Raw genomic sequence first — 22,500 nt, 5'->3', positions numbered from 1 at the left:
CTGGGGTTCCGGGGGTCCGGTCCCAGGCCGGCAGCCCGGGCTTACGTTGGCGACCGGGTCGGAGACGATGGCCGCCCCGTGGCCGGCGATGCGCAGCTTCTTCTCGTGGACCTTCTGTCCTCTGAGCTGCTCTCTCTGCTTCGGTGTCAGAGATGCAAAGCCGTCCGGCGCCCCCTCTGGACAGGAGGACACATTACAGCGTCACACGACAGCGCAAACAGGACGGCGTTTAACTCGTAACCATGGAAACCAGACGACAGTTCACCTCAGCACCTTTAGTCTGGTGAACAATCCAACCAACCAGGACACCCGTCTCCAGGTGACCCCCCCCCCCAGTCTCCAGGTTGCACCTACCAGCGTCAGGCTCCAGCAGCAGGTCAGCATCTTCCTCCTCCTCCTCCTCCTCCTCCTCCTCCTCCTCAGGCTGCTTTGTAACGACTGGGAACAAGCAGAGCCTTTAGACCCCGAACCAATCAGGTTCATTGATGGGCGGGTTGATCGGCGGCACCTCGCTCGATGCTCTGAGGGATGACCCCCGTCCTGTCCTTGATGGGGAGGAGGTGGATCACCTCCTTCTCCTCCTTCTCCTCCGTCCTCGCCATCTTCCGGGGAACCGCCTCGTAGCTCCGAGCCACGTCCGAGCTCCTCCTCTTACCGCCGTGCACCGGCCCGCTGGGACACCCCGGCGCACGAAACGAGGGTCACTCTACGGCTACAGGCGAACCCACAAACACGCTCGGCGGTGTGGGGGCGTTACCATGACGACAGGTCCCTGGTAACGAAGGAGGCTCGCCGGGCCATGGTGCTCATCTCCTGAAGGTCTTCCTCCTCCATCATGTCTGTCGGCAGACTCTCCAGGAACTCCTCCTCATCCTCCTCTTCCTCTGTCGGACGACATGCAGGTGGAACAGGTGAGCAGTGCATCATGGGAGTATTGGCTGGATGATCATTTACTGATCAGCTCCTTCGTGAACCTGCCCTTGAAGAACTAATCATCTAGTTTGATCAGGGGTTAACCCGATCAGCCGTCTCACCGGGTCTCTTCCTGTACGTCTCCAGTGGGCGGGGCGTCTTCAGGACGGCGTCCTTCACCGCCTGTCTCAGCCTCTTCTGCTCCTTCCTCTGCTTCTTGGCGACGTTCTGCTGCTTCAGGTGACGGTTCTTGTGTTTGTTCTCCAGCTTCAGGCCGCTGGTCTTCAGCAGGCGGCGGAACGTCGGCCCACGCTTCTTTGACCGGGGCTGGGGGCGGAGCAAGAGGAGGACAACGAATGGAAGTCTTATTCTGAAAGGGTTCGTTCGTCAGAGCAATAAATAAATAAATACAATGTAAAACTACTTCAGAATTAGTGTATTCGTTTTATTGTTATTGTTAAATGTCGATGATTTATGTACGAAGGAAACAAGACCGCAAGAAATGCTCCTGAGACAGGATGTTTGATGTACTTGTACTGTAATACATGCTACTGTGTGACTGTACTTGTACTGTAATACATGCTACTGTGTGACTGTACTTGTACTGTAATACATGCTACTGTGTGACTGTACTTGTACTGTAATACATGCTACTGTGTGACTGTACTTGTACTGTAATACATGCTACTGTGTGACTGTACTTGTACTGTAATACATGCTACTGTGTGACTGTACTTGTACTGTAGTACATGCTACTGTGTGACTGTACTTGTACTGTAATACATGCTACTGTGTGTCTGTACTTGTACTGTAATACATGCTACTGTCTGACTGTACTTGTACTCTAACATTCTAATAAATATATTCATCATCATCATCATCAGAACACTTCCTAGTATTGATCGGTATTGATTAGCAGCGGACTGATCAGAGTCGGAATCTGTTCCTCCCAACACGGACCGGAGCAGAACCGGGATCCGGAGCGGAACTCACCGGACTCATGGCGGAACTCGGGCTCACTCCGCGGGTTCGGTCCGAACTTCGACCCCTCCGGTGTTCCGTTCGACGAGCTGCGGTTCGCTTCACGCGTGGATCAAACCCTCAGACACGCAACCCGGAAACTCTTCACGGAAGTCCTGCTGTGACGTCGGAACAGCGACACCAGCGGCGGGAGGGAGAAGTTGTATTTACTTAGGGGGCGGCAACCTTTTTCATGACGCGTTCCGCATCACAATAAACTCAAGCCCAGAGTTTCCCGCCTGCTTTAATAGAATCACGAGTTTGTTCAGTTTAAACATGTTCACTAATCAATAAGGGAGAGATCCATCCATCCGTCTGCTCCGGGGACGGGGGGACGTCTGCTCCGGGGACGGGGGGACGTCTGCTCCGGGGACGGGGGGACGTCTGCTCCGGGGACGGGAGGACGTCTGCTCCGGGGACGGGAGGACGTCTGCTCCGGGGACGGGGGGACGTCTGCTCCGGGGACGGGAGGACGTCTGCTCCGGGGACGGGGGGACGTCCTCCCGTCCTCAGTCCTCACAGAGTGCAGGTAATAAATCACCGGAGCAGGTTAACCCTGCGCCTCCTGGAACGTCCTCAGAGTCCAGCAGACGACGGATCAGCTGAGGCTCCTCTCCGCTCGACAGGAAGACAGAACCTGGACAGAAAAACCAACGTTGTGGGACAGCATCGTCCTCACGCGGCGTCTGTCCGTCGGGCGACTCACCTGGCTCCACGTCCTGTTCCTGCTCAGCATGGGCGTGGCCGAGATGCAGGAGAACAGCCTGTCAGAGAGCAGCTCTTCATCAGGTAGGCGGGACAAGAATTGAGCTACGGGCAGACGCAGAGCGTTGTCCAACGAGCGGCTGAAGCCAAACAGGAAGCTGCAGCTGCGGCGCTAGCTCACCGATGCTAACGAGGTCCATGTGCAGCAGGACGTCCCGGTAGAGCCTCAGGATCCCCAGAGCCGTCCGGAACAGGAACTCCTCACCGTCCCGGAAGAAAACGTCCCAAACTCTGCACGCCACGTCCAGTGGGAGGGGCTTACAGTAGAGCGTCAAGATCCTGGGGGGTTAACTGGAGTGAACTTCCTGGGGTCATCTGTGTATTTAAACTTCAAGTGGTATCACGCCTTCTGCTCTTTACCCGCCACGCCCAAAAGATAACGTATCCAACGCCACGGCAACAAGGCTAGGCTAGGCTAACAGCTTCTCCCCAGTCCTACCTTTGCACACACTCACCAGTCCATGAGGTAGAGGTCAGGGGTCAGACCTAAAGACTGGAAGTGGAGGAAGAGACGAGGAAGAACCTCCTGGACAAACTCCTGGAAGGCCACGAAGTACCGGAGCATCTACAGCCCGACGGGACGGGACGGGATGGGATGGGACGGGAGGGGACGGGACGGGACGGGAGGGGACGGGAGGGGAGGGGACGGGACGGGATGGGAGGGGACGGGACGGGACGGGACGGGACGGGAGGGGACGGGACGGGACGGGATGGGATGGGATGGGATGGGACGGGACGGGATGGGATGGGACGGGATGGGAGGGGACGGGATGGGATGGGACGGGATGGGATGGGAGGGGACGGGAGGGGACGGGATGGGATGGGACGGGGCGGGACAAGTCAAGTTTACTGTGATATTCGTTGGTCAAGGGTTAATTCTATATGTGCAGCAGAGAAGGACACGCATGCCGCATGTCGCATGCTGCATGCCGCATGCCGCATGCCGCCGGTCGGTACCCGCTGCCGGTCCACCCGGCAAAAGGCCAGCTGGCAGGGTCTGTTGATCAGGTTGGAGAAACTGATGAAGGCCTCAACCTCGTCCGTGTTCAGGATCAACATGGCCGCTATGGAGGACATTCCCTGGACCTGGTTCAAGGAGGGAGGGACAGATGACTAGTCCCTGGGGACAAAAGTCTCAGGTCTCTCACGAAAAGCAAGTCCAAGTCTCTAAGAGGACGCTAACGCAGGTCAAAGCGCCGTCCCGAGTCAGAGGACGCTAACGCAGGTCCGAGCGCCGTCCCGAGTCAGAGGACGCTAACGCAGGTCAAAGCGCCGTCCCGAGTCAGAGGACGCTAACGCAGGTCCGAGCGCCGTCCCGAGTCGGAGGACCTGTCCTGTCCCGAGTCTCCGATCATCAGACATGAGTCTCTGTGCGTGACTCACGTATCCCACATCAGGTCTGAAGCAGACGTAAGCTCCCAGAATGCTTTGCAACAGGCTGTGATAAGGACCGTCCTACAAAATAAAAGCCTTGATTTACTTCCTGTCGTTCAGCTTTCATGCACCTGACCTCTAGAGTCCCACCTTCTGGAAGACGCAGAGGGACCGGAAGGTTCTGGACACGTCCTGAGAGATCAGCTCCAGACCGGACGCTCCGTCTGCAGGTGGACATGTCCAGGTGAGTCTCAGGTAGATCCTGAGATCAGCTGAAGCTGTCGGTTTCTCACCATCAGCCTGTGACTCAGCGACGCTCCACTTCTCTTGTGCTCTGGAGAGGAAGATCTCGTACAGCTCTGAGGAAGAGGAGGAAGAGGAGGAAGAGGAGGAAGAGCAGGAAGCAGGAAGGAAACTTCCACAACAATCCACAATGAACGAGTCCTCCGTGTCTCCAGACCTGCAGTGACATTGAGCTCGTTGCCGATGGCGAGGCTCCAGACCCGCCCCCGAACGCTGGGGGGTAGCCCCGCCCACCACAGGTCCCGGGTGCAACAAGTCGACTTCCTGAAAAGCAACGACAAACGAGCAATAATCGCTGAACGTAGCAACTAGCCTGAAGGGGCGTGGCGCTAGTTGCGGTTACGCTAACGCTAACAGACACAAAGATGGCGGCCGTGCCGTACGTGGCGTCCCACTGAGGCAGGATGAGCTGGTTCCAGACCAGCGCCGCGCGGGACACCCCGTCCTCCTGCCGGAGCCGCTGGCCGTCCCGCTGCTGCCGTCTCTGCGCGTCTTTCAGCTCTGACAGAACGAGAACAGGAGGGGTCACGTACACTCCGTAAGCTCCACCCCCGCGAGGTGATGAAATCAAACGCACCTCTGCGCTTGGCTCCGGCCACCATGTCCTCGTACTGCCGTCTGTGCCGCAGCGCCTCCTCCGCCGACTTGGCCGGGAGGGACCTGAACCCAAACAAACGGCTATCGGGACACAAGATGGCAGCCAGGAAGTGGCCGAACAGACGGGGGGCGGGCCTACGGCGGTCTGTCCTCCAGGATCAGTGCTGTGGTTGACAACGGCTCCGAGTTGACCTTCTTCCTGCTCCGCTGGCCCGTTGCATGCTGGGTAGGAGAGCAGCGGGCCGCAACCTGCCGTGCCTCGTATTCCTGGAGTGACATCGTAAGACATGCCTTAGTCGCCATGACAACGTCTGAAAGCAGACAGAGGCGTGGCCGATGCTGGACAAACAGGATGAGACAAGAACCTGAGGTCAGAGGTTCTACTGGTCCGGTAACAGGGACCAGTAGAACCAGTAGAACCAGTAGAACCAGTAACCATGCAGAGATGTACTCCTTTGATCTATTACCGGGCTCTAAAGTCAAGCCGTCTTCAATTTACTTTCACGAGCTAACAGACGTACACTGTTGCTAACTGCTACTAGCTGCTACTAGCTGCTACTAGCTGCTTACTGCCACTACCTGCTCAATGCTACTAGCTGCTAACTGCCACTAGCTGCTAACTGCTACTAGCTGCTCAATGCTACTAGCTGCTAACTGCTACTAGCTGCTTACTGCCACTAGCTGCTAACTGCTACTAGCTGCCTTTAATATCACCCTGCTGTGATTTGTATTCATTAGCATAATTTACGTGCTTTATTCTAATTCTTCTCACCGACCCGAGACTTTAGGCTGTGCAGGAACTAGAGCTCTGGTGACCTTTGACCTGCGACAGGAAGCAGATCCGTACCTGTTGGACGACCCGGGCGTGTTTGGAGGGACTCCGTTTGGGAGGAACTTTACCAAAGAGCTTCCAACCGGCGACGGCGTTCCCGGCGGGCGGCGGCGCTTTGCTGCAAACACAGACAGGAAGTTCCGTCTCTCGGCTGCCGCACTGAAACACAGGAAGCTGCGGCGAGGGGAGTTACCTGCTGAAGTACTCCACGATGCCCGGCCTCCTGGACTGGAGCGCAGGCTCCGGTACCGGCTGACCCGGAGCCCCTCCCCTACGGCCAGACGCAAACGTGTTTCTGGAAGGTGAAGTGGCGGCGGCGGGGAGGCTCGGCTCGCCCGCTGGCAGCGGTGTTGGCTCTGGGATGAAGCCGTCGTCATCATCATCAGAGATGATGTCCAGCGGGTCGGAGGTCAAATCTCTCTCCGTGTCTGCATCTGAGGTCACTGGGTTTACCTTACAGGCGATTGTCTCCCGGTGACCCGCAGAGGCCTCGCCCCTTTCATCTGACCCCTGGGGGTGGAAGGCCACGCCGTCTGAGCGCCGTGCGAGACAGGTAACCTCATCTGTCAAGCTAAGCTCCTCCCCCTGGTCAACCCTGACATCAGTGCCTCCTCTGATTGGCCCGTGCTGGACAGCGTCTGACCTGGAGCCGGTCCGCTGCGCTGGAAGGCCCGCCTCCTCGCCGTTTTCAGAGTCTGGTCCGACAGGATGACTCCAGGTGTCTGAGTGATGATGATGATGATGATGATGATGCAAGGACTCACCAACGGTTACTGAGGAAGAGGAGTCAGCAGCGAGTCTGTCCATTGCTGCACAGAAACACGACTTTTATTATGAAGGCGCAAGGCATTCGGGTGGTTTTATTTTGAAGGTGGAGGCATCAGGTTTTACTTTGAAGGTAACTTCCGCTAGCTTGCGGCTGCGCTGGTCGGTAGCTCACCTTTCGCGGTCTCACCTTTCGCGGTTCCTTTGGAGGTTCCGTCTGACCCTTCCGGTAGAACCGAACCCTCCGCGGCTCGTCGTGGTCGTTCAAAGCGCCGCGGCCCCTCCGGCTCCGCCCTAACAGGTGCGCTCGCGCCGCACAAGCGCCATATTGAGAGATCCGGTGACGTAGAGGTCACGTGGGCTATTTGTCACTATTTGACAGATGAACCTTTTCTTCTCGCGTTAATAGATCTGGTGAATTTTAGGTTTTAATTCTTTCTTTGTGTATTTTATCGTAAACAAATGAATAATGAAGCAGCTGTAAATGTGAAGGTTTAGTTTCACACATCGGGACCGAATCTAACCAATCAGAGCGCTGCTTCCTGGTGGGCAGGGCTTTTAGCATCAGAACCAATGCTAACGCCCACATGCTGCTACCCCAGAGTTAGCTGACCGTGTGTTGAGACCAATGCTAAGCTAAAGGACACCCAGTAGCGTTAACAACAAGCTGATGATGTCACGATGATGTCACGATGATGTCACGATGATGTCACGATGATGTCACGATGCCTCGCCTGCTTCATTGTTCTCGTTTCCACACAAACATTTTCATTTATTCGAGCTGCGATTGATGAAATTAAATCTTTTTGACAGGAATTCTCAGAAGGTTCAACAGGTAACGAATCAGAGGCTCCACCCACTCCGGCCCGGCGGCCGCTCAGGCGTAGTTGCACCTGTGCAGCTTCAGGTGGCGCTGCCCCGAGTATCTCTTCCCACACCGGTCGCAGATGAACTGCTTGCCCCCGGAGTGGACGTGCCTCCTGTGGGTGCTCAGGTGGCTGCCCTGGCTGAAGCTCCTCCCACAGAGGTCGCAGGTGTAGGGCTTCTCCCCGGTGTGGACGCGCAGGTGCAGCTTCAGGCTGTTGGCGTTGTTGAACGTCTTGGCGCAGTGGCTGCAGCAGAACGGCCGCTCGCCGGAGTGCGTCCGTCCGTGCGACTTCAGGCTGCTCTGCTGGCTGAACGTCTTGCCGCACTGCCGGCAGGTGAAGGGACGCTCACCTGTGTGCACCCTCAGGTGGATCTTCAGATTGACCGACTGGCGGAAGCTCTTCCCGCAGACGTCGCAGGTGAAGGGCCGGGCGCCGCTGTGGATCCTCCGGTGGTTCTGGAGGTTGACGGCGTGCCGGAAGCTTTTGGGGCACGCCTCACACCTGTGGGGCTTCTGCCCGCTGTGGATCAGCTGGTGGGCCTTCAGCGTGACGGCGCGGGCGAAGCCCCTCCCACAGAGGCTGCAGGCGAAGGCCTTCTCTCCGGTGTGGGTGGCGGCGTGCCGGTTGAGGTTGTGCGGCAGGTTGAAGCGGCGGCCGCATACCTCGCAGCCGTACGGCTTCTCCCCGGTGTGCGTCACGGAATGCGTCTTGAGCTGCGACCGCTTGGCGAAAGTCTTGCCGCAGCGCGGACACTCGTACGGCCGCTCGCCGGCGTGCGTCCTCACGGGGGTCTGCAGCGCCTGCTTCTGGAGGAACGTTTGACCGCAGGAGAACGCCTCCTCGCCGGCGTGCGTCCTCACGGGGGTCTGCGGCGTCTGCTTCTGGAGGAACGTTTGACCGCAGGCGAACGGCTCCTCGCCGGCGTGGACGCAGGCGAACGCCTCCTCGCCGGCGTGCGTCCTCACGGGGGTCTGCGGCGCCTGCTTCTGGAGGAACGTTTGACTGCAGGAGAACGCCTCCTCGCCGGCGTGGACGCAGACGTGCGCCTTCAGGCGGCTCTCCAGCGGGAAGGATTTACCACAGAGCAGGCATCTCCACGTGACGTACTGCAGCCGGGGGTCAGAGGTCACCGACCGGTCAGCTCCCTGCTGCTCCCGGAGGTCAGAGGTCACCGACCAATCAGCTTCAAGTTGAGCTCCTGGAGGAGGAAAAACAAACGTTCTGGAGATTTAAACAATCTATAATCTATATACGGTCCCGTAAAGCTTTCACTGGAACCGCTGTGTGACATTGATCCGATCGATGCCGATCGATGCCGATCAGCTCCTCACCCTCAGCGACGTTGCCTCGTTCATCTTTAACGGTGGCAGCCAGGATGAGAGGAATCTCATTCTCATCGGGATCCTGTGGCACGAAACAGACCAGCCAGGTCAGTGAACGCATCACCAGGTCAGTGAACGCATCACCAGGCCAGTGAACGCATCACCAGGTCAGCGAACGCATCACCAGGCCAGTGAACGCATCACCAGGTCAGCGAACGCATCACCAGGTCAGTGAACGCATCACCAGGTCAGCGAACGCATCACCAGGTCAGCGAACGCATCACCAGCCAGGTCAGCGAACGCATCACCAGGTCAGTGAACGCATCACCAGGTCAGTGAACGCATCACCAGCCAGGTCAGCGAACGCATCACCAGGTCAGTGAACGCATCACCAGGTCAGTGAACGCATCACCGGCACACAGGTGAGGCTCTTACCTGTGCTGTGTTGGGGGTGTCCAGCAGGGCTCCGTACGAGTGTTCCGTCTCTGGAAAGGATGGAAACTTCGTCACTATGACATCACCACATGATCTAATTACCGTGGGCGGGGCCTATTACACACCAACACGTGCATTGCTGAGGACATTGAGGACTCTGGTCTGGGCTCCGCCCCCCTCCCTGGGCTCGACCTGCACTCTGACCTCATCCATGATGTTCATGATCTTCCCGAGAGCTTCGTTCCCCAGAGTCTCCATGATGGCCGCAAACAGCACCTGATGGATCCATCATCGGACACGTCAGAGCGGAGCGCCGTGACGTCATCGTGCGTCTCAGACCGTTTGATGTCGAACATCTAAACCTTTGGCTCAGTGTTTGGACACAACGGATCTGTTCCTGTAAACAGCTGATCAATACAGTTCACCAATAAATCCGACGCACGGTGGCGCTGCTCCGGGGACAGTTTGTACATTTATAGTGTGCGGAAGCTAAATATTAAACGCGTGAAGCAAACGGAAGCTCCTCGCCCGCGTCCCTCACCGTCTCCGCCTCCCCCCGGCGGTAGAGCCGCCGTTCGGCCGGAGCAGGGGGCTCCTCCCCGGCTCGCCCACCGTCCGCCAGCTTCTTCAGCTCCGCTACCGCAGCGCGGACCAGAGCCTCCATGACGGCGGCCAGCCGAGCGTGGAGGCCCGCGGAGGCGCTCATGCTGCCCGCTAATGCTAACTACGGCTAATGCTAACTAGCGGCGCTAACATGAGCCGAGCTCGGTTCGCTCTGATTAGATAAAAGTGGAAATAACTCCAGTGTGTGCCCGCTAACACAATAACACAACAACACAATAACACAATAACACTCTCAACAGTTCACCGGCCAACCACACACGAGCGCTGACCGGAAGTGCTCCTGCTTCCCCTTCCGGGTTGGACTCATTTATACATATATAGAATAGAACAGCGCTTTATTGTCATTTCACACAGTGATGCAATGAAATTAAATATTTATACGTTAGTTCGCTTTTCTGCAGTGTTCGAAGATGCTGAGAATTTTAATCGTTAAACAACTAACCAGGAAATGTTGACAAAACTTTAACTTCAAACACTGACCCCTCCCTCCCGGCCCGCTGTGACGTCGTCACACCTAAAAGCACCTGTCCTCTGATAGGCTGATCCTCAACACGTGACTGCTGAATCTAGGTCACTGCAGGTGGTTAACTTCAGGATCTGGTCCAGGAACACCAGAGAATCTGATCTCGGGTCAGTCTGGATCAATCTTTGTCTCCGTGGGAAATGTAATCATGCAGATTTAAACATGGGCGGCCCGGTGGCGCAGTGGTAGCGCTGCTGCTCCTCGCTGTCGGATGGTGTGTCACCTGCTCCTCGCTGCCGGATGGTGTGTCACCTGCTCCTCGCTGTCGGATGGTGTGTGACCTGCTCCTCGCTGCCGGATGGTGTGTGACCTGCTCCTCGCTGTCGGATGGTCTGTGACCTGCTCCTCGCTGTCGGATGGTGTGTGACCTGCTCCTCGCTGTCGGATGGTGTGTGACCTTCTCCTCGCTGTCGGATGGTGTGTCACCTGCTCCTCGCTGTCGGATGGTGTGTGACCTGCTCCTCGCTGTCGGATGGTGTGTGACCTTCTCCTCGCTGTCGGATGGTGTGTCACCTGCTCCTCGCTGTCGGATGGTGTGTGACCTGCTCCTCGCTGTCGGATGGTGTGTGACCTGCTCCTCGCTGTCGGATGGTGTGTGACCTGCTCCTCGCTGTCGGATGGTGTGTGACCTGCTCCTCGCTGTCGGATGGTGTGTGACCTGCTCCTCGCTGTCGGATGGTGTGTCACCTGCTCCTCGCTGTCGGATGGTGTGTCACCTGCTCCTCGCTGTCGGATGGTGTGTGACCTGCTCCTCGCTGTCGGATGGTGTGTCACCTGCTCCTCGGGCCTCGCTGGCGCTCTGTCCACTCAGTGATGAGCCAGTTTGCGACGGCATGTTTCGGGGGAAGCCAGAGAACGTCACTTCTCCTGGGCGGAGTCTTCACCTGCAGGGCGGAGCCGACTTCTTCGTAAGTGAACCAGCGGGCGTCCTCGAGCTCCCTGTGGTCCACGTCCAGCTGGATAACAAACAGGACATCACTTCTGTCCTCCACAGTCTCTGAAGGGTATTCAAATTTAAACCTGAGATCAGTGCTCACCTGAGCGTGGGCGGGGCTAACGAAGGCATGACAGCCAAGCATGAAGGAGCTGTCTGGAAAAGGCCAGTGCTGTGAGGAGCTGTAGGAGACGCCGTGGACCTCCAGACCCACCTCCTCTGCCACCTCCCTGCTCACAGCGTCCTCCAGAGACTCACCTGAGAGACCCGCAGGTTAGAGACAGCAAGCCGAGGCAGCGACGCAGCCGATTGGACGAAGCAGTTTCACTGACCCGTGTCACAGAACCCAGCCAGGGCGCTGTACATCCCCCGGGGGAAGGAGGACTGCCGGCCCAACAAACACCGGTTCCCATCAGACACCAGAACGATCACCACTGGAGACATCTGGATCAAGATCAGCAAAACCAGTCAGGTTGGGCCCGGAACCGAGACCAGAGCGTTCAGAACCAACACGCCGGCTCGGACGGTTTGGGTTCCTCACTTTGGGATAGTAGACGACTCCGTTGCTGCTGCAGACCCTCTGACTTCCTGCCCGGTTCCGGTGGGTCGGGCGACCCGAGGCGCTACAGAAGCCGCTGCTCTCATGCCATCGCAGCAGAGCCTGAGCCTGTTGGTTCAACGAAGGACCCGGTCTGAACACGGGACAGCCGGTACCAGACTGGTGACCCGGGTCCACACGGGACAGCCGGTACCAGACTGGTGACCCGGGTCCACACGGGACAGCCGGTACCAGACTGGTGACCCGGGTCCACACGGGACAGCCGGTACCAGACTGGTGACCCGGGTCCACACGGGACAGCCGGTACCAGACTGGTGACCCGGTGGTCCGGCATACTCACCTTGGCCACTAGAGGTGCCTCTGAGCTGGCCAATAGGAAGAAGCCTTTCTTCAGATCAATGACGTTTCCCTTGCACACTTCCTCCACTGCTTCCTGGTCCAGTTCCCCTACAGCACCAGAACATCAGAACATACAGCACGCACGGAACAGACAGAACCATGGATTGGAAGCGGCGTTACCGACGTCCAGACAGAACTGCGCCTGGTTCTGCTCAGAGCAGCTGATCAGAACAGACTCCTTGAGCAAGGATCCACTGGAACCGAGCCGCTCCAGCATCTTCAGAACATCTGGAGCACAAAGATCAAAGAGAACAAAGTGCTGGTTCAGGTTCTTTACTCCAGGGTTCTCCCTGTGATGATGACCTGGTTGAGTACCTGAGGTTCTCCACCTGTGTCTCTGTCTCTTCACCTGGCTTCTCTCTCATTGGTTGTCTGGTGGATCATCTTTGGGTCTGCACTTGTATTTCTGGATCTCTACCTGTGCCTACGGTCCTTGTCCCCGTTCCGTCTGTACCTGAGGACATCAGTCCTGTGCCTACGGCTCTTGTCCCCGTTCCGTGTGTACCTGAGGACATCAGTCCTGTGCCTACGGTCCTTGTCCCCGTTCCGTCTGTACCTGAGGACATCAGTCCTGTGCCTACGGTCCTTGTCCCCGTTCCGTCTGTACCTGAGGACATCAGTGCTGTCCCTACGGCTCTTGTCCCCGTTCCGTGTGTACCTGAGGACATCAGTCCTGTGCCTACGGTCCTTGTCCCCGTTCCGTGTGTACCTGAGGACATCAGTCCTGTGCCTACGGTCCTTGTCCCCGTTCCGTGTGTACCTGAGGACATCAGTCCTGTGCCTACGGCTCTTGTCCCCGTTCCGTGTGTACCTGAGGACATCAGTGCTGGCGGACTGAGGCGTCCATGCTCGGTGCGTTGCAGAAGAGGAGACAGACGGTGGAACAGGAAGACACGAGCATCCTGCAGCGCAGCAGCACAAGCGTCATCGTCTTCCTTCAGCTTATTCATATACCTGAGAGGACGATCAATCAGTCAGTCAATCAATCAATCAATCAATCAATAAACTGAGTCACAGAACCTCATTCTGGAGACGAAGCCTGAAGAGCAGCGGCTCCGAGGACATAGTGAGGTAGACAAGAGGACGTTCAGATGTCTGAACATGACCATGTCCTTGAACCACTTTGACCTGGACTGGTCCCGGGTGACCTGGTCCTGGGTGACCTGGTCCTGGGCGGACTGGTCCTGGGTGACCTGGTCCTGGGTGACCTGGTCCTGGGTGACCTGGTCCTGGGTGACCTGGTCCTGGGTGACCTGGTCCTGGGTGACCTGGTCCTGGGTGACCTGGTCCTGGGCGGACTGGTCCTGGGTGACCTGGTCCTGGGTGACCTGGTCCTGGGCGGACTGGTCCTGGGTGACCTGGTCCTGGGTGACCTGGTCCTGGGTGACCTGGTCCTGGGCGGACTGGTCCTGGGTGACCTGGTCCTGGGTGACCTGGTCCTGGGCGGACTGGTCCTGGGTGACCTGGTCCTGGGTGACCTGGTCCTGGGTGACCTGGTCCTGGGTGACCTGGTCCTGGGTGACCTGGACTCGACCTGAACAGGACCGGCTCCACTGCCTATGAACAGATAAGAGGAAACAGGCACATCAAGCAGCCTGTGTTTTCATTGCGTTCTGACGGGTTGGCATGCTAACTCAGCTAGCATGCTAACTCAGCTAGCAGCACGGTGGCACAGTGGTTAGCACTGTTGCCTCACAGCAAGAAGGTCGCGGGTTCAAATCCAGCTTGCGGCTTTTTTGTGCGCAGTTTGCATGTTCTCTGCGTGGGTTCCCTCCGGATGTCCGTGATCCGTTATCGTTATTTATGACGTCATCGTTCGTTACATCCGGAAACAAGCTTTTGCGTTACTACCCTTCTGAACAGAAAACCGCCGAAGAGACGCGAACATGCTTTAGAAGTTCGGTGTGTTCGTTCGGTACCTCGAGCTGCTGTTGCTTCCGGAGGTTGGTAAACAGGTTCTGGGGACATTACTGCCACCTGCTGGACTGGAGGTTGGATACAACTTTATTTACTTATTTTAAAGCTGCGCGTTCTAAAAACCGAAACCATCTCTGGATAAAACCATAATATTGATCAAACGCAGGCTGAAGTTACGACCTAACTCCACCAATAATGCGACACTTCACTCTATTTTATTTAAAAGGGGGCGTCGTTAGTTTCACCGCCCACTGTAAGACTACAGTTCCCAGCAGGCCGTTCGGCTCCGCACGTGTCGGAGCTGTGTGCAGAGCTCGGCAGCATCATGTCTGTGTTCATGGATCTAAACCTGGGCCGCACCGCAGACAGAACCCGCCTGCAGGTTCTGATAGAGACCGCAGCCCACCGTGAGTGTCCTCGGTAGCATCCGGGTCGGGTGCTAACTCAGCTAGCATCGGTTCCAGCTTCGACAGCCAGGCTACTAGTTGATCGATTAGCTGATTAAACATGTCTGTTGGGCTGATAGCTCAATATAAAGGCGACGGAATGAAGCTGAAAGCTGCTTTTTGGTGAAACGACAGACGCTCGTAATTAAAACATCGTCAATATATCAGCTAATTTATGCACGTGTCATAAACGAGTCATCATAATACCGGATGCAGTTTAAAAGTAATGTTAAAACATTAAAATAGTTCAAATATGAAATCATCAAATCAAAAGAGCGAGTCCTAAAAATTAACGATCAAAAATATTTGAGTCAAATAAACCTCAGTTTAAGTCAAAGGTCGATATATCGATATCCAGAAATAATATCCTAATTATGATTATCGGCTACGTGTACATGGGGGCAAGCGTGTAGTCCAGCAGAAGGTGATCAATAGTTTAGTGATCGTCTTTCTTCTGCTTCCTGTAGTTGGTTTCTCCACCGTCGCCATCGACCATATGTTTGAACCATCAGCCAAAAGCAGACAGGTGAGTCGTCACCTGCTGCCGCGTTCAGGTGAGTCGTCACCTGCTGCCGCGTTCAGGTGAGTCGTCACCTGCTGCTGCGTTCAGGTGAGACGTCACCTGCTGCTGCGTTCAGGAACCAGTTTACAACGACGCTGCTACTCAAGACTCGATCTGTAGACGGCAGCGTTTTAATTTCATTCATCATTCGTTTGGCTACAGCCCCCCCCCCCCCCCCCCCCCCCCCACTACTGTCCAACAGAAAGAAAGACTTCTATTTTGGAACTCTGCTTATTTCCTGTTTGCAGGAGATTCCGTCCCCGACGCCGGTCAGTGATCTGATGGATCAGCTGCCTGTCGTCCAGGTATGATGAAGACGCCGCCCACTATGATGATGATGATGATGGTGTTTGTCACGTGAACATTTGTCTCCGTCAGGGTCGCTCTCGTCCAATCAGAGTGCTGAACCGACTGACCATCGTGACGTCGGACGCCGGGCACTTTGTGAGTGTTGAAGGTTCGGCCGTCAGACTCGTCGTGGACCGTAACCGTCAAACGGCGTTTGTCCATTTTCAGAGACCGACAGCTTCAGAGTACCGTCGATTTGACCTGCTGGCTGTCCAGCCGACCACGGAAAAACTGTTCCATGTGAGACACAGACACGGTCTCCATCTCATACTTTTACACAACCGAGTACACTATAATACCATGTGTGTACAGGCAGCCTGCATGACTTACGACGTTGACATCATCTGTGTCCCGGTGACGGAGAAGCTTCCCTTCTTTTTTAAGAGAGCGCCGGTCAATGGGGTGAGACATGTTCCTATGTCCGTCCGTCTGTCTGTGTGACCGTCTGTGTGACCCTCTGTCTGTCTGTCTGTCTGTCTAGGCCGTGGACAGAGGGCTGGTGTTTGAGGTCTCCTACGCTGCCGCCATCAGAGACGCCACCATGAGGCGCTACACCATCGCTAATGCTAATGCTCTGGTGGAGACTTGTAAAGGAAAGGTGCGTCCTTCGTGTCCCCCCAGTCTTCCTGTCGCTGGGACAGACTGATGTCACTTGTCAGCGTGTCATATTCAGTGACATCAGCGTGACTCACATGTGATGGTGTCGTATTTCAGAACGTGATCCTTTCCAGTGCAGCTAACAAGGTCAGTAGTTATTTCCCCATCAATCAGCAGTTAGGCGCAGTGCTGATCGATCAATAATCAATAACGTGTGTATCCTCAGCCCCTGGAGCTCAGAGGCCCCTATGACATCGCCAACCTGTATCCTTCAGCTGCTGGCTCCACCCAAGATTTACCTGTTCATACTGCAGTGAGACAGATTAAATACTACCACTACTACATGTTATTACCACTACTACGCATCACTACTACATGTTGTTACCACTACTACGCATCACTACTACATGTTGTTACCACTACTACACATCACTACTACGTGTTATTACCACTACTACGTGTTATTACCACTACTACACATCACTACTACGTGTTGCTACTACCACAGTGCTGCTATTACGTGTTGTTACTACCACACAGTGCTGCTATTACGTGTTGTTACTACCACACAGTGTTACTACGTGTTATTACTACTGCACAGCGCTGCTATTACGTGTTGTTACTACCACAGTGTTACTACTACGTGTTATTACTACCGCACAGCGCTGCTATTACGTGTTGTTACTACCACACAGTGCTGCTACTACGTGTTATTACTACTGCACAGGGCTGCTACTACGTGTTGTTACTACCACGCAGTGTTACTACGTGTTATTACTACTGCACAGTGCTGCTATTACGTGTTGTTACTACCACACAGTGTTACTACGTGTTATTACTACTGCACAGCGCTGCTATTACGTGTTGTTACTACCACAGTGTTACTACTACGTGTTATTACTACTGCACAGCGCTGCTCTTACGTGTTGTTACTACCACACAGTGTTACTACTACGTGTTATTACTACTGCACAGTGCTGCTATTACGTGTTGTTACTACCACACAGTGTTACTACGTGTTATTACTACTGCACAGCGCTGCTATTACGTGTTGTTACTACCACAGTGTTACTACGTGTTATTACTACTGCACAGCGCTGCTATTACGTGTTGTTACTACCACACAGTGTTACTACTACGTGTTATTACTACTGCACAGCGCTGCTATTACGTGTTGTTACTACCACACAGTGTTACTACTACGTGTTATTGCTACCGCACAGCGCTGCTATTACGTGTTGTTACTACCACACAGTGTTACTACTACATGTTATTACTACTGCACAGTGCTGCTATTACGTGTTACTACCACACAGTGTTACTACTACTGCACAGCGCTGCTATTACGTGTTGTTACTACCACACAGTGTTACTACTACGTGTTATTACTACCGCACAGCGCTGCTATTACGTGTTGTTACTACCACACAGTGTTACTACTACGTGTTATTACTACCGCACAGCGCTGCTATTACGTGTTGTTACTACCACACAGTGTTACTACTACGTGTTATTGCTACCGCACAGCGCTGCTATTACGTGTTGTTACTACCACACAGTGTTACTACTACGTGTTATTACTACTGCACAGCGCTGCTCGCTCTCCTGATCTGCTTCCTCAGAGGTTTGCTGTTCGGTTTGTCTGATGGAGACGCCAAAGCAGCAGTTTCCTCCACCTGTCGATCAGTCGTTCTACATGCAGGTAAATGCTGCTGCTGTAATTTGCAATGATACAGAACTGTGTTCAGTTAACTTTAATTATGCTTTTGTTTCTGTTTAGATACACGTAGTTACACATGAATATACCTGTAGGCATTTATCTGCTGCGTAGGAACTAGTCTTCTAGTTGACATCATTTATTATTGGAAATAGAGTTTCAGTTTTTGAACAGAATAACGGATCGAATCAGGTTGCAGAACCGAGGTTCTGCGGTACTTTTATTTAGGCAGCTTTCCAGCTCCTGCATCCCAGTACCATGTGTGAAGGGATGTACCTGTAGCATCCAGGTGAAGCCATTGTTGATGTGTGTGATCAGAAACCAGGAAGACGGCGTTGGGGATCATCTACACTGTCAGGAGCTGCAGTGACCCTCCCTGCCAGCAGGAGGCTCCACCTGCAGCAGACTGTAGGTTCACTCTGGCTAGAACGTCATTGATCCTTTCTGAGAAACTGGTGATTGAATGATTGATTAGTTGTGGCTCTTTGTTACAGGCGACACTCCTCTGGCCAAGAGAGCCAAACTCACCCCCACCTGACACCTGAGGAGGGCGGAGCTAAATGTCCAGATCTGATGTTTGTTTTGTTTAGCATGAATAAAGTTAACAGACCTCAGATCAGTTTAAAAGTATTTATTTTTAAATTCAGTACGAATGCTGTGCATTGATTTGTCTGCACTGAATCAGGAAATCATCATTAAATTAAATGTTTATATTCAGTCATAAAACTCAGATCAATCAGCATCATAAAAATATCATCCCTTCACTTTTTAATTCAGAGAATCTGAGAATGGCGTCGGGTAACACGCCCGTTACCTGTCGTCGGGTAACACAATCCCGTTACCTGTCGTCGGGTAACACAATCCCGTTACCCGGCGTCGGGTAACACGCCCGTTACCCGGCGTCGGGTAACACAATCCCGTTACCTGTCGTCGGGTAACACGCCCGTTACCTGTCGTCGGGTAACACGCCCGTTACCTGTCGTCGGGTAACACAATCCCGTTACCTGTCGTCGGGTAACACAATCCCGTTACCTGTCGTCGGGTAACACGCCCGTTACCCGGCGTCGGGTAACACAATCCCGTTACCCGGCGTCGGGTAACACAATCCCGTTACCCGGCGTCGGGTAACACGCCCGTTACCCGTCGTCGGGCAACACGCCCGTTACCTGGCGTCGGGTAACACAATCCCGTTACCTGTCGTCGGGTAACACGCCCGTTACCCGTCGTCGGGTAACACGCCCGTTTCCAGGTATCCCACCCCACACTAACCCTGGTAAATCCCTTACTGCTGTCACAAATCATAAAACAAACAAGAATCCATCTTTATTTATGGTCGCAAAGTTCTGTTTGAAAAATCTGAAGGATTCGCGCTACGTTGCTATGGCTACAGCCCTCCTGTTGCACTTCAGGCAGAGGCGCTAACGGTGAGTTGTGATGTCATCATCCTGAGACATTCTGGGGCAGCTCAGGTATCTATAGAAGCGACCCTGCAGATGGACGTCATGGCAACGCTTTACGAGGAAGGGGAACGTCAGAGCGACCCGTCAGAATGATCAGCACTACAACTATAGTACTACTGTTACTACAACTAGTACTGCAGTACTTGTGAAAAACAAAACCCTCAGTACTCCAACTACTTATTCCTCTGGAGGATCTGACCGGTTCGGGCCATCTATCAACCAATCAGATAGGATGATTGTATGGGCGGGGCTAACACGGACAGCACGTTCCTATACAGGTGTGTTCAGGTACACGCGGACATCTGATGACCAATTTGATGGATGGCAGACGCTCCGGAAGTTGGTATAATAATAATAATAATAATAATCATGAGGTTGAAGGGACAGAATCGTTAAAAAAGCACCTGATGATGACATCATCCAGCAGGAATCTGATTGGACAGCTGTTCTGAGGTTATCTTAGGACACCATCAGGATGTCCCGGTGCTGCCATCACCTCCTCAGTGACCCACGATGTGATTGATGTGGCCCTGGAACGCATGAAAACACAATCTGATCAAGATTAGTTCATTAAAAACTCACAATAATGGATCAATAATCAATAAGGATGGATCCTACAGCACGTAAACACACACACTTACTGGTTCTCCCCCAAGACATCTGGGACAGCGGAGCAGAGGTCTGGGTAGGGCTGCACCGACCTGCGTCAACGCACACGTTGCCATAGCAACATGCATCAGGCGTAATCAGCACACAATCATGTAATAGATGGTTAATAAACCCAGGAGAAGGTGAGGATCGCTGCTCCTCCCACCATTATGACATCACACACAGGAAACGCTTTCCACGCTCACCTTCTGTTCTTGCTGCTGATTGGACACACTGAAAGGGTTGGACGATTCCATTGGACAGTCAGCTGCCAGAAGCTCCACCTCCAAACACATTCGCTTCTAAAAACAAACGCAATCATCATCTTCATCATCATCATCGAGTTTTCAGACGTTTACTGAAGCAACGTTAAAGTGAATTCTGATCAGGTTTTCACGACATTTACACGTACTGAGTGTGTACTGAGTGTGTACTGAGTGTGTACTGCTGCGTTCTGGATCAGCTGAAGGTGTTTAACACTGGATCTAGTGTTAGCTCTAGATCCTAGTATTAGCTCTAGATCCCAGTGTTAGCTCTAGATCTAGTGTTAGCTCTAGATCCAGTGTTAGCTCTAGATCCAGTGTTAGCTCTAGATCCAGTGTTAGCTCTAGATCCAGTGTTAGCTCTAGATCCCAGTGTTAGCTCTAGATCCAGTGTTAGCTCTAGATCCCAGTGTTAGCTCTAGATCCAGTGTTAGCTCTAGATCCAGTGTTAGCTCTAGATCCAGTGTTAGCTCTAGATCCAGTGTTAGCTCTAGATCCAGTGTTAGCTCTAGATCCAGTGTTAGCTCTAGATCCAGTGTTAGCTCTAGATCCAGTGTTAGCTCTAGATCCAGTGTTAGCTCTAGATACTAGTGTTAGCTCTAGATCTAGTGTTAGCTCTAGATCCAGTGTTAGCTCTAGATCCTAGTGTTAGCTCTAGATCCAGTGTTAGCTCTAGATCCTAGTATTAGCTCTAGATCCAGTGTTAGCTCTAGATCCCAGTGTTAGCTCTAGATCCAGTGTTAGCTCTAGATGCAGTGTTAGCTCTAGATCCAGTATTAGCTCTAGATCCTAGTGTTAGCTCTAGATCCTAGTATTAGCTCTAGATCCAGTATTAGCTCTAGATCCTAGTGTTAGCTCTAGATCCTAGTGTTAGCTCTAGATCCAGTGTTAGCTCTAGATCCAGTATTAGCTCTAGATCCTAGTGTTAGCTCTAGATCCTAGTATTAGCTCTAGATCCAGTGTTAGCTCTAGATCCAGTGTTAGCTCTAGATCCAGTGTTAGCTCTAGATGCAGTGTTAGCTCTAGATCCCAGTGTTAGCTCTAGATCCAGTGTTAGCTCTAGATCCAGTATTAGCTCTAGATCCTAGTGTTAGCTCTAGATCCAGTGTTAGCTCTAGATCCTAGTATTAGCTCTAGATCCAGTGTTAGCTCTAGATCCTAGTGTTAGCTCTAGATCCCAGTGTTAGCTCTAGATCCAGTGTTAGCTCTAGATCCAGTGTTAGCTCTAGATCCAGTATTAGCTCTAGATCCTAGTGTTAGCTCTAGATCCTAGTATTAGCTCTAGATCCAGTGTTAGCTCTAGATCCAGTGTTAGCTCTAGATCCCAGTGTTAGCTCTAGATCCCAGTGTTAGCTCTAGATCCAGTATTAGCTCTAGATCCTAGTGTTAGCTCTAGATCCAGTGTTAGCTCTAGATCCAGTGTTAGCTCTAGATGCAGTGTTAGCTCTAGATCCTAGTGTTAGCTCTAGATCCCAGTGTTAGCTCTAGATGCAGTGTTAGCTCTAGATCCAGTATTAGCTCTAGATCCTAGTGTTAGCTCTAGATCCAGTGTTAGCTCTAGATCCAGTGTTAGCTCTAGATGCAGTGTTAGCTCTAGATCCTAGTGTTAGCTCTAGATCCCAGTGTTAGCTCTAGATGCAGTGTTAGCTCTAGATCCAGTGTTAGCTCTAGATCCAGTGTTAGCTCTAGATCCAGTATTAGCTCTAGATATAGAGCTGTTGGGGCAGCTGGACAGTACTGAATTGCAGTAATACAGTCTGGAGGTTACAGAAGCATGAACAACTTTCTCTGCATCTTTTTGGGTCTGACCTCTGACCTCTGGCCGTCCACTATGAGTCTTGGGGTCTGGCCCAGGTTTCTGCCTGTTAAGGTTCTTTCCCTGCTACACCTGAGATAACTTGTTATGATCTGGTGTTACAGAAATAAACTCTTCCTCTGACAGTCATCTTCATCACTCACCGCTCTGTAGCTCCACGGCTCCACGTCCGGACTCCTCTTCTTCAAGAGGCTAGCACACTGCATGCTAACTGCTAACAGCGGCGTTAAGACGGCAGACCCAGCTAGCTCGTCAGCGATGAACGGCTCACCGTGCTAGCTGCTAGTGCTAGCTGCTAGCTAGCTGCTAGCTAGCTGCTAGCTGTTGTTCTTGACTTGAGCGTCCTTCTGACAAACGGCATATTTTCAAACTCCTATGTTCATCAATACTTCCGGTGTTGGGCTCTTCAAATTAAAAGCGCCGTCGTTTCGGCTTTGTTCGTTTTGTGAAAACTAACGGAAACAATCGAGTGATTATGTTGGATGGACGATGA

At 53.4% G+C, this 22,500-nt stretch overlaps 6 protein-coding genes across 10 annotated transcripts in view; 1 reads left to right on the top strand and 5 right to left on the bottom strand.

The window, feature by feature from the left end:
* Positions 1 to 2,000, bottom strand: part of noc3l (NOC3-like DNA replication regulator) — a 6,980-nt gene extending 4,980 nt beyond the window's left edge. Inside the window, exons 1-6 of the mRNA XM_068754786.1 lie at positions 1,906 to 2,000; positions 1,035 to 1,239; positions 758 to 884; positions 509 to 672; positions 355 to 438; positions 46 to 176 (exon numbers count right to left, since the gene is read on the bottom strand). Of these exons, the coding sequence (XP_068610887.1) occupies positions 46 to 176; positions 355 to 438; positions 509 to 672; positions 758 to 884; positions 1,035 to 1,239; positions 1,906 to 1,914 (720 nt within the window). The 5' untranslated portion in view covers positions 1,915 to 2,000. The remainder of the gene's footprint in view (positions 1 to 45; positions 177 to 354; positions 439 to 508; positions 673 to 757; positions 885 to 1,034; positions 1,240 to 1,905) is intronic.
* Positions 2,001 to 2,160: 160 nt separating this feature from the next.
* On the bottom strand, positions 2,161 to 5,872 carry LOC137909910 (TBC1 domain family member 12-like). Of its 3 annotated transcripts, XM_068754341.1 has the most exons (12): positions 5,819 to 5,872; positions 5,111 to 5,238; positions 4,952 to 5,034; positions 4,758 to 4,875; positions 4,532 to 4,638; positions 4,222 to 4,430; positions 4,081 to 4,152; positions 3,655 to 3,783; positions 3,153 to 3,262; positions 2,819 to 2,976; positions 2,639 to 2,742; positions 2,161 to 2,569 (listed from the first exon to the last, which is right to left on the bottom strand). In XM_068754341.1, exons 3-12 carry the CDS (start codon positions 4,974 to 4,976, stop codon positions 2,531 to 2,533), a joined length of 1,071 nt encoding a protein of 356 aa, XP_068610442.1. In that variant the 5' UTR covers positions 4,977 to 5,034; positions 5,111 to 5,238; positions 5,819 to 5,872; the 3' UTR covers positions 2,161 to 2,530. The 3 variants fall into 3 exon arrangements, with proteins under 3 accessions (XP_068610442.1, XP_068610440.1, XP_068610441.1); XM_068754339.1 differs by lacking the exons at positions 5,111 to 5,238; positions 5,819 to 5,872 and having other exon boundaries at positions 4,222 to 4,295; positions 4,365 to 4,430; positions 4,952 to 5,024; XM_068754340.1 differs by lacking the exons at positions 5,111 to 5,238; positions 5,819 to 5,872 and having other exon boundaries at positions 2,639 to 2,696; positions 4,222 to 4,295; positions 4,365 to 4,430; positions 4,952 to 5,024.
* A 1,501-nt stretch (positions 5,873 to 7,373) lies between these two features.
* Positions 7,374 to 9,900, bottom strand: si:ch211-207i20.2 (uncharacterized protein LOC568537 homolog). The gene is made up of 5 exons (XM_068754785.1): positions 9,736 to 9,900; positions 9,320 to 9,470; positions 9,195 to 9,244; positions 8,769 to 8,841; positions 7,374 to 8,635 (listed from the first exon to the last, which is right to left on the bottom strand). The coding sequence occupies exons 1-5, from the start codon at positions 9,898 to 9,900 to the stop codon at positions 7,446 to 7,448; spliced, it is 1,629 nt and encodes a 542-aa protein (XP_068610886.1). The 3' UTR covers positions 7,374 to 7,445.
* A 256-nt stretch (positions 9,901 to 10,156) lies between these two features.
* On the bottom strand, positions 10,157 to 13,342 carry nudt13 (nudix (nucleoside diphosphate linked moiety X)-type motif 13). Its single transcript, XM_068754487.1, has 8 exons — positions 13,254 to 13,342; positions 13,045 to 13,187; positions 12,354 to 12,461; positions 12,175 to 12,281; positions 11,817 to 11,942; positions 11,608 to 11,719; positions 11,379 to 11,533; positions 10,157 to 11,297 (listed from the first exon to the last, which is right to left on the bottom strand). The coding sequence occupies exons 1-8, from the start codon at positions 13,340 to 13,342 to the stop codon at positions 11,112 to 11,114; spliced, it is 1,026 nt and encodes a 341-aa protein (XP_068610588.1). The 3' UTR covers positions 10,157 to 11,111.
* Positions 13,343 to 14,440: 1,098 nt separating this feature from the next.
* rpp30 (ribonuclease P/MRP 30 subunit) lies at positions 14,441 to 18,434 on the top strand. The gene is made up of 12 exons (XM_068754445.1): positions 14,441 to 14,557; positions 15,064 to 15,122; positions 15,407 to 15,463; positions 15,537 to 15,602; positions 15,675 to 15,746; positions 15,819 to 15,908; positions 15,988 to 16,104; positions 16,221 to 16,250; positions 16,330 to 16,367; positions 17,726 to 17,805; positions 18,139 to 18,228; positions 18,315 to 18,434. The coding sequence occupies exons 1-12, from the start codon at positions 14,476 to 14,478 to the stop codon at positions 18,356 to 18,358; spliced, it is 825 nt and encodes a 274-aa protein (XP_068610546.1). The 5' UTR covers positions 14,441 to 14,475; the 3' UTR covers positions 18,359 to 18,434.
* Positions 18,158 to 22,328, bottom strand: si:ch211-221j21.3 (uncharacterized). 3 transcript variants are annotated; one of them, XR_011106037.1, is made up of 5 exons: positions 22,151 to 22,328; positions 20,135 to 20,230; positions 19,922 to 19,981; positions 19,685 to 19,810; positions 18,158 to 18,272 (listed from the first exon to the last, which is right to left on the bottom strand). XR_011106037.1 is itself a non-coding variant. In XM_068754446.1 (4 exons), exons 1-4 carry the CDS (start codon positions 22,211 to 22,213, stop codon positions 19,781 to 19,783), a joined length of 249 nt encoding a protein of 82 aa, XP_068610547.1. In that variant the 5' UTR covers positions 22,214 to 22,328; the 3' UTR covers positions 18,789 to 19,780. The 3 variants fall into 3 exon arrangements, 1 of the variants encoding a protein (XP_068610547.1); XR_011106036.1 differs by lacking the exon at positions 18,158 to 18,272 and adding an exon at positions 18,789 to 19,331; XM_068754446.1 differs by lacking the exon at positions 18,158 to 18,272 and having other exon boundaries at positions 18,789 to 19,810.
* Positions 22,329 to 22,500: the final 172 nt, after the last annotated feature.

The sequence above is a fragment of the Brachionichthys hirsutus genome, chromosome 21 (assembly GCF_040956055.1).
Source record: "Brachionichthys hirsutus isolate HB-005 chromosome 21, CSIRO-AGI_Bhir_v1, whole genome shotgun sequence".
Classification (NCBI taxonomy): domain Eukaryota; kingdom Metazoa; phylum Chordata; class Actinopteri; order Lophiiformes; family Brachionichthyidae; genus Brachionichthys; species Brachionichthys hirsutus.
This window is presented reverse-complemented; position numbering and strand designations above follow the sequence as displayed.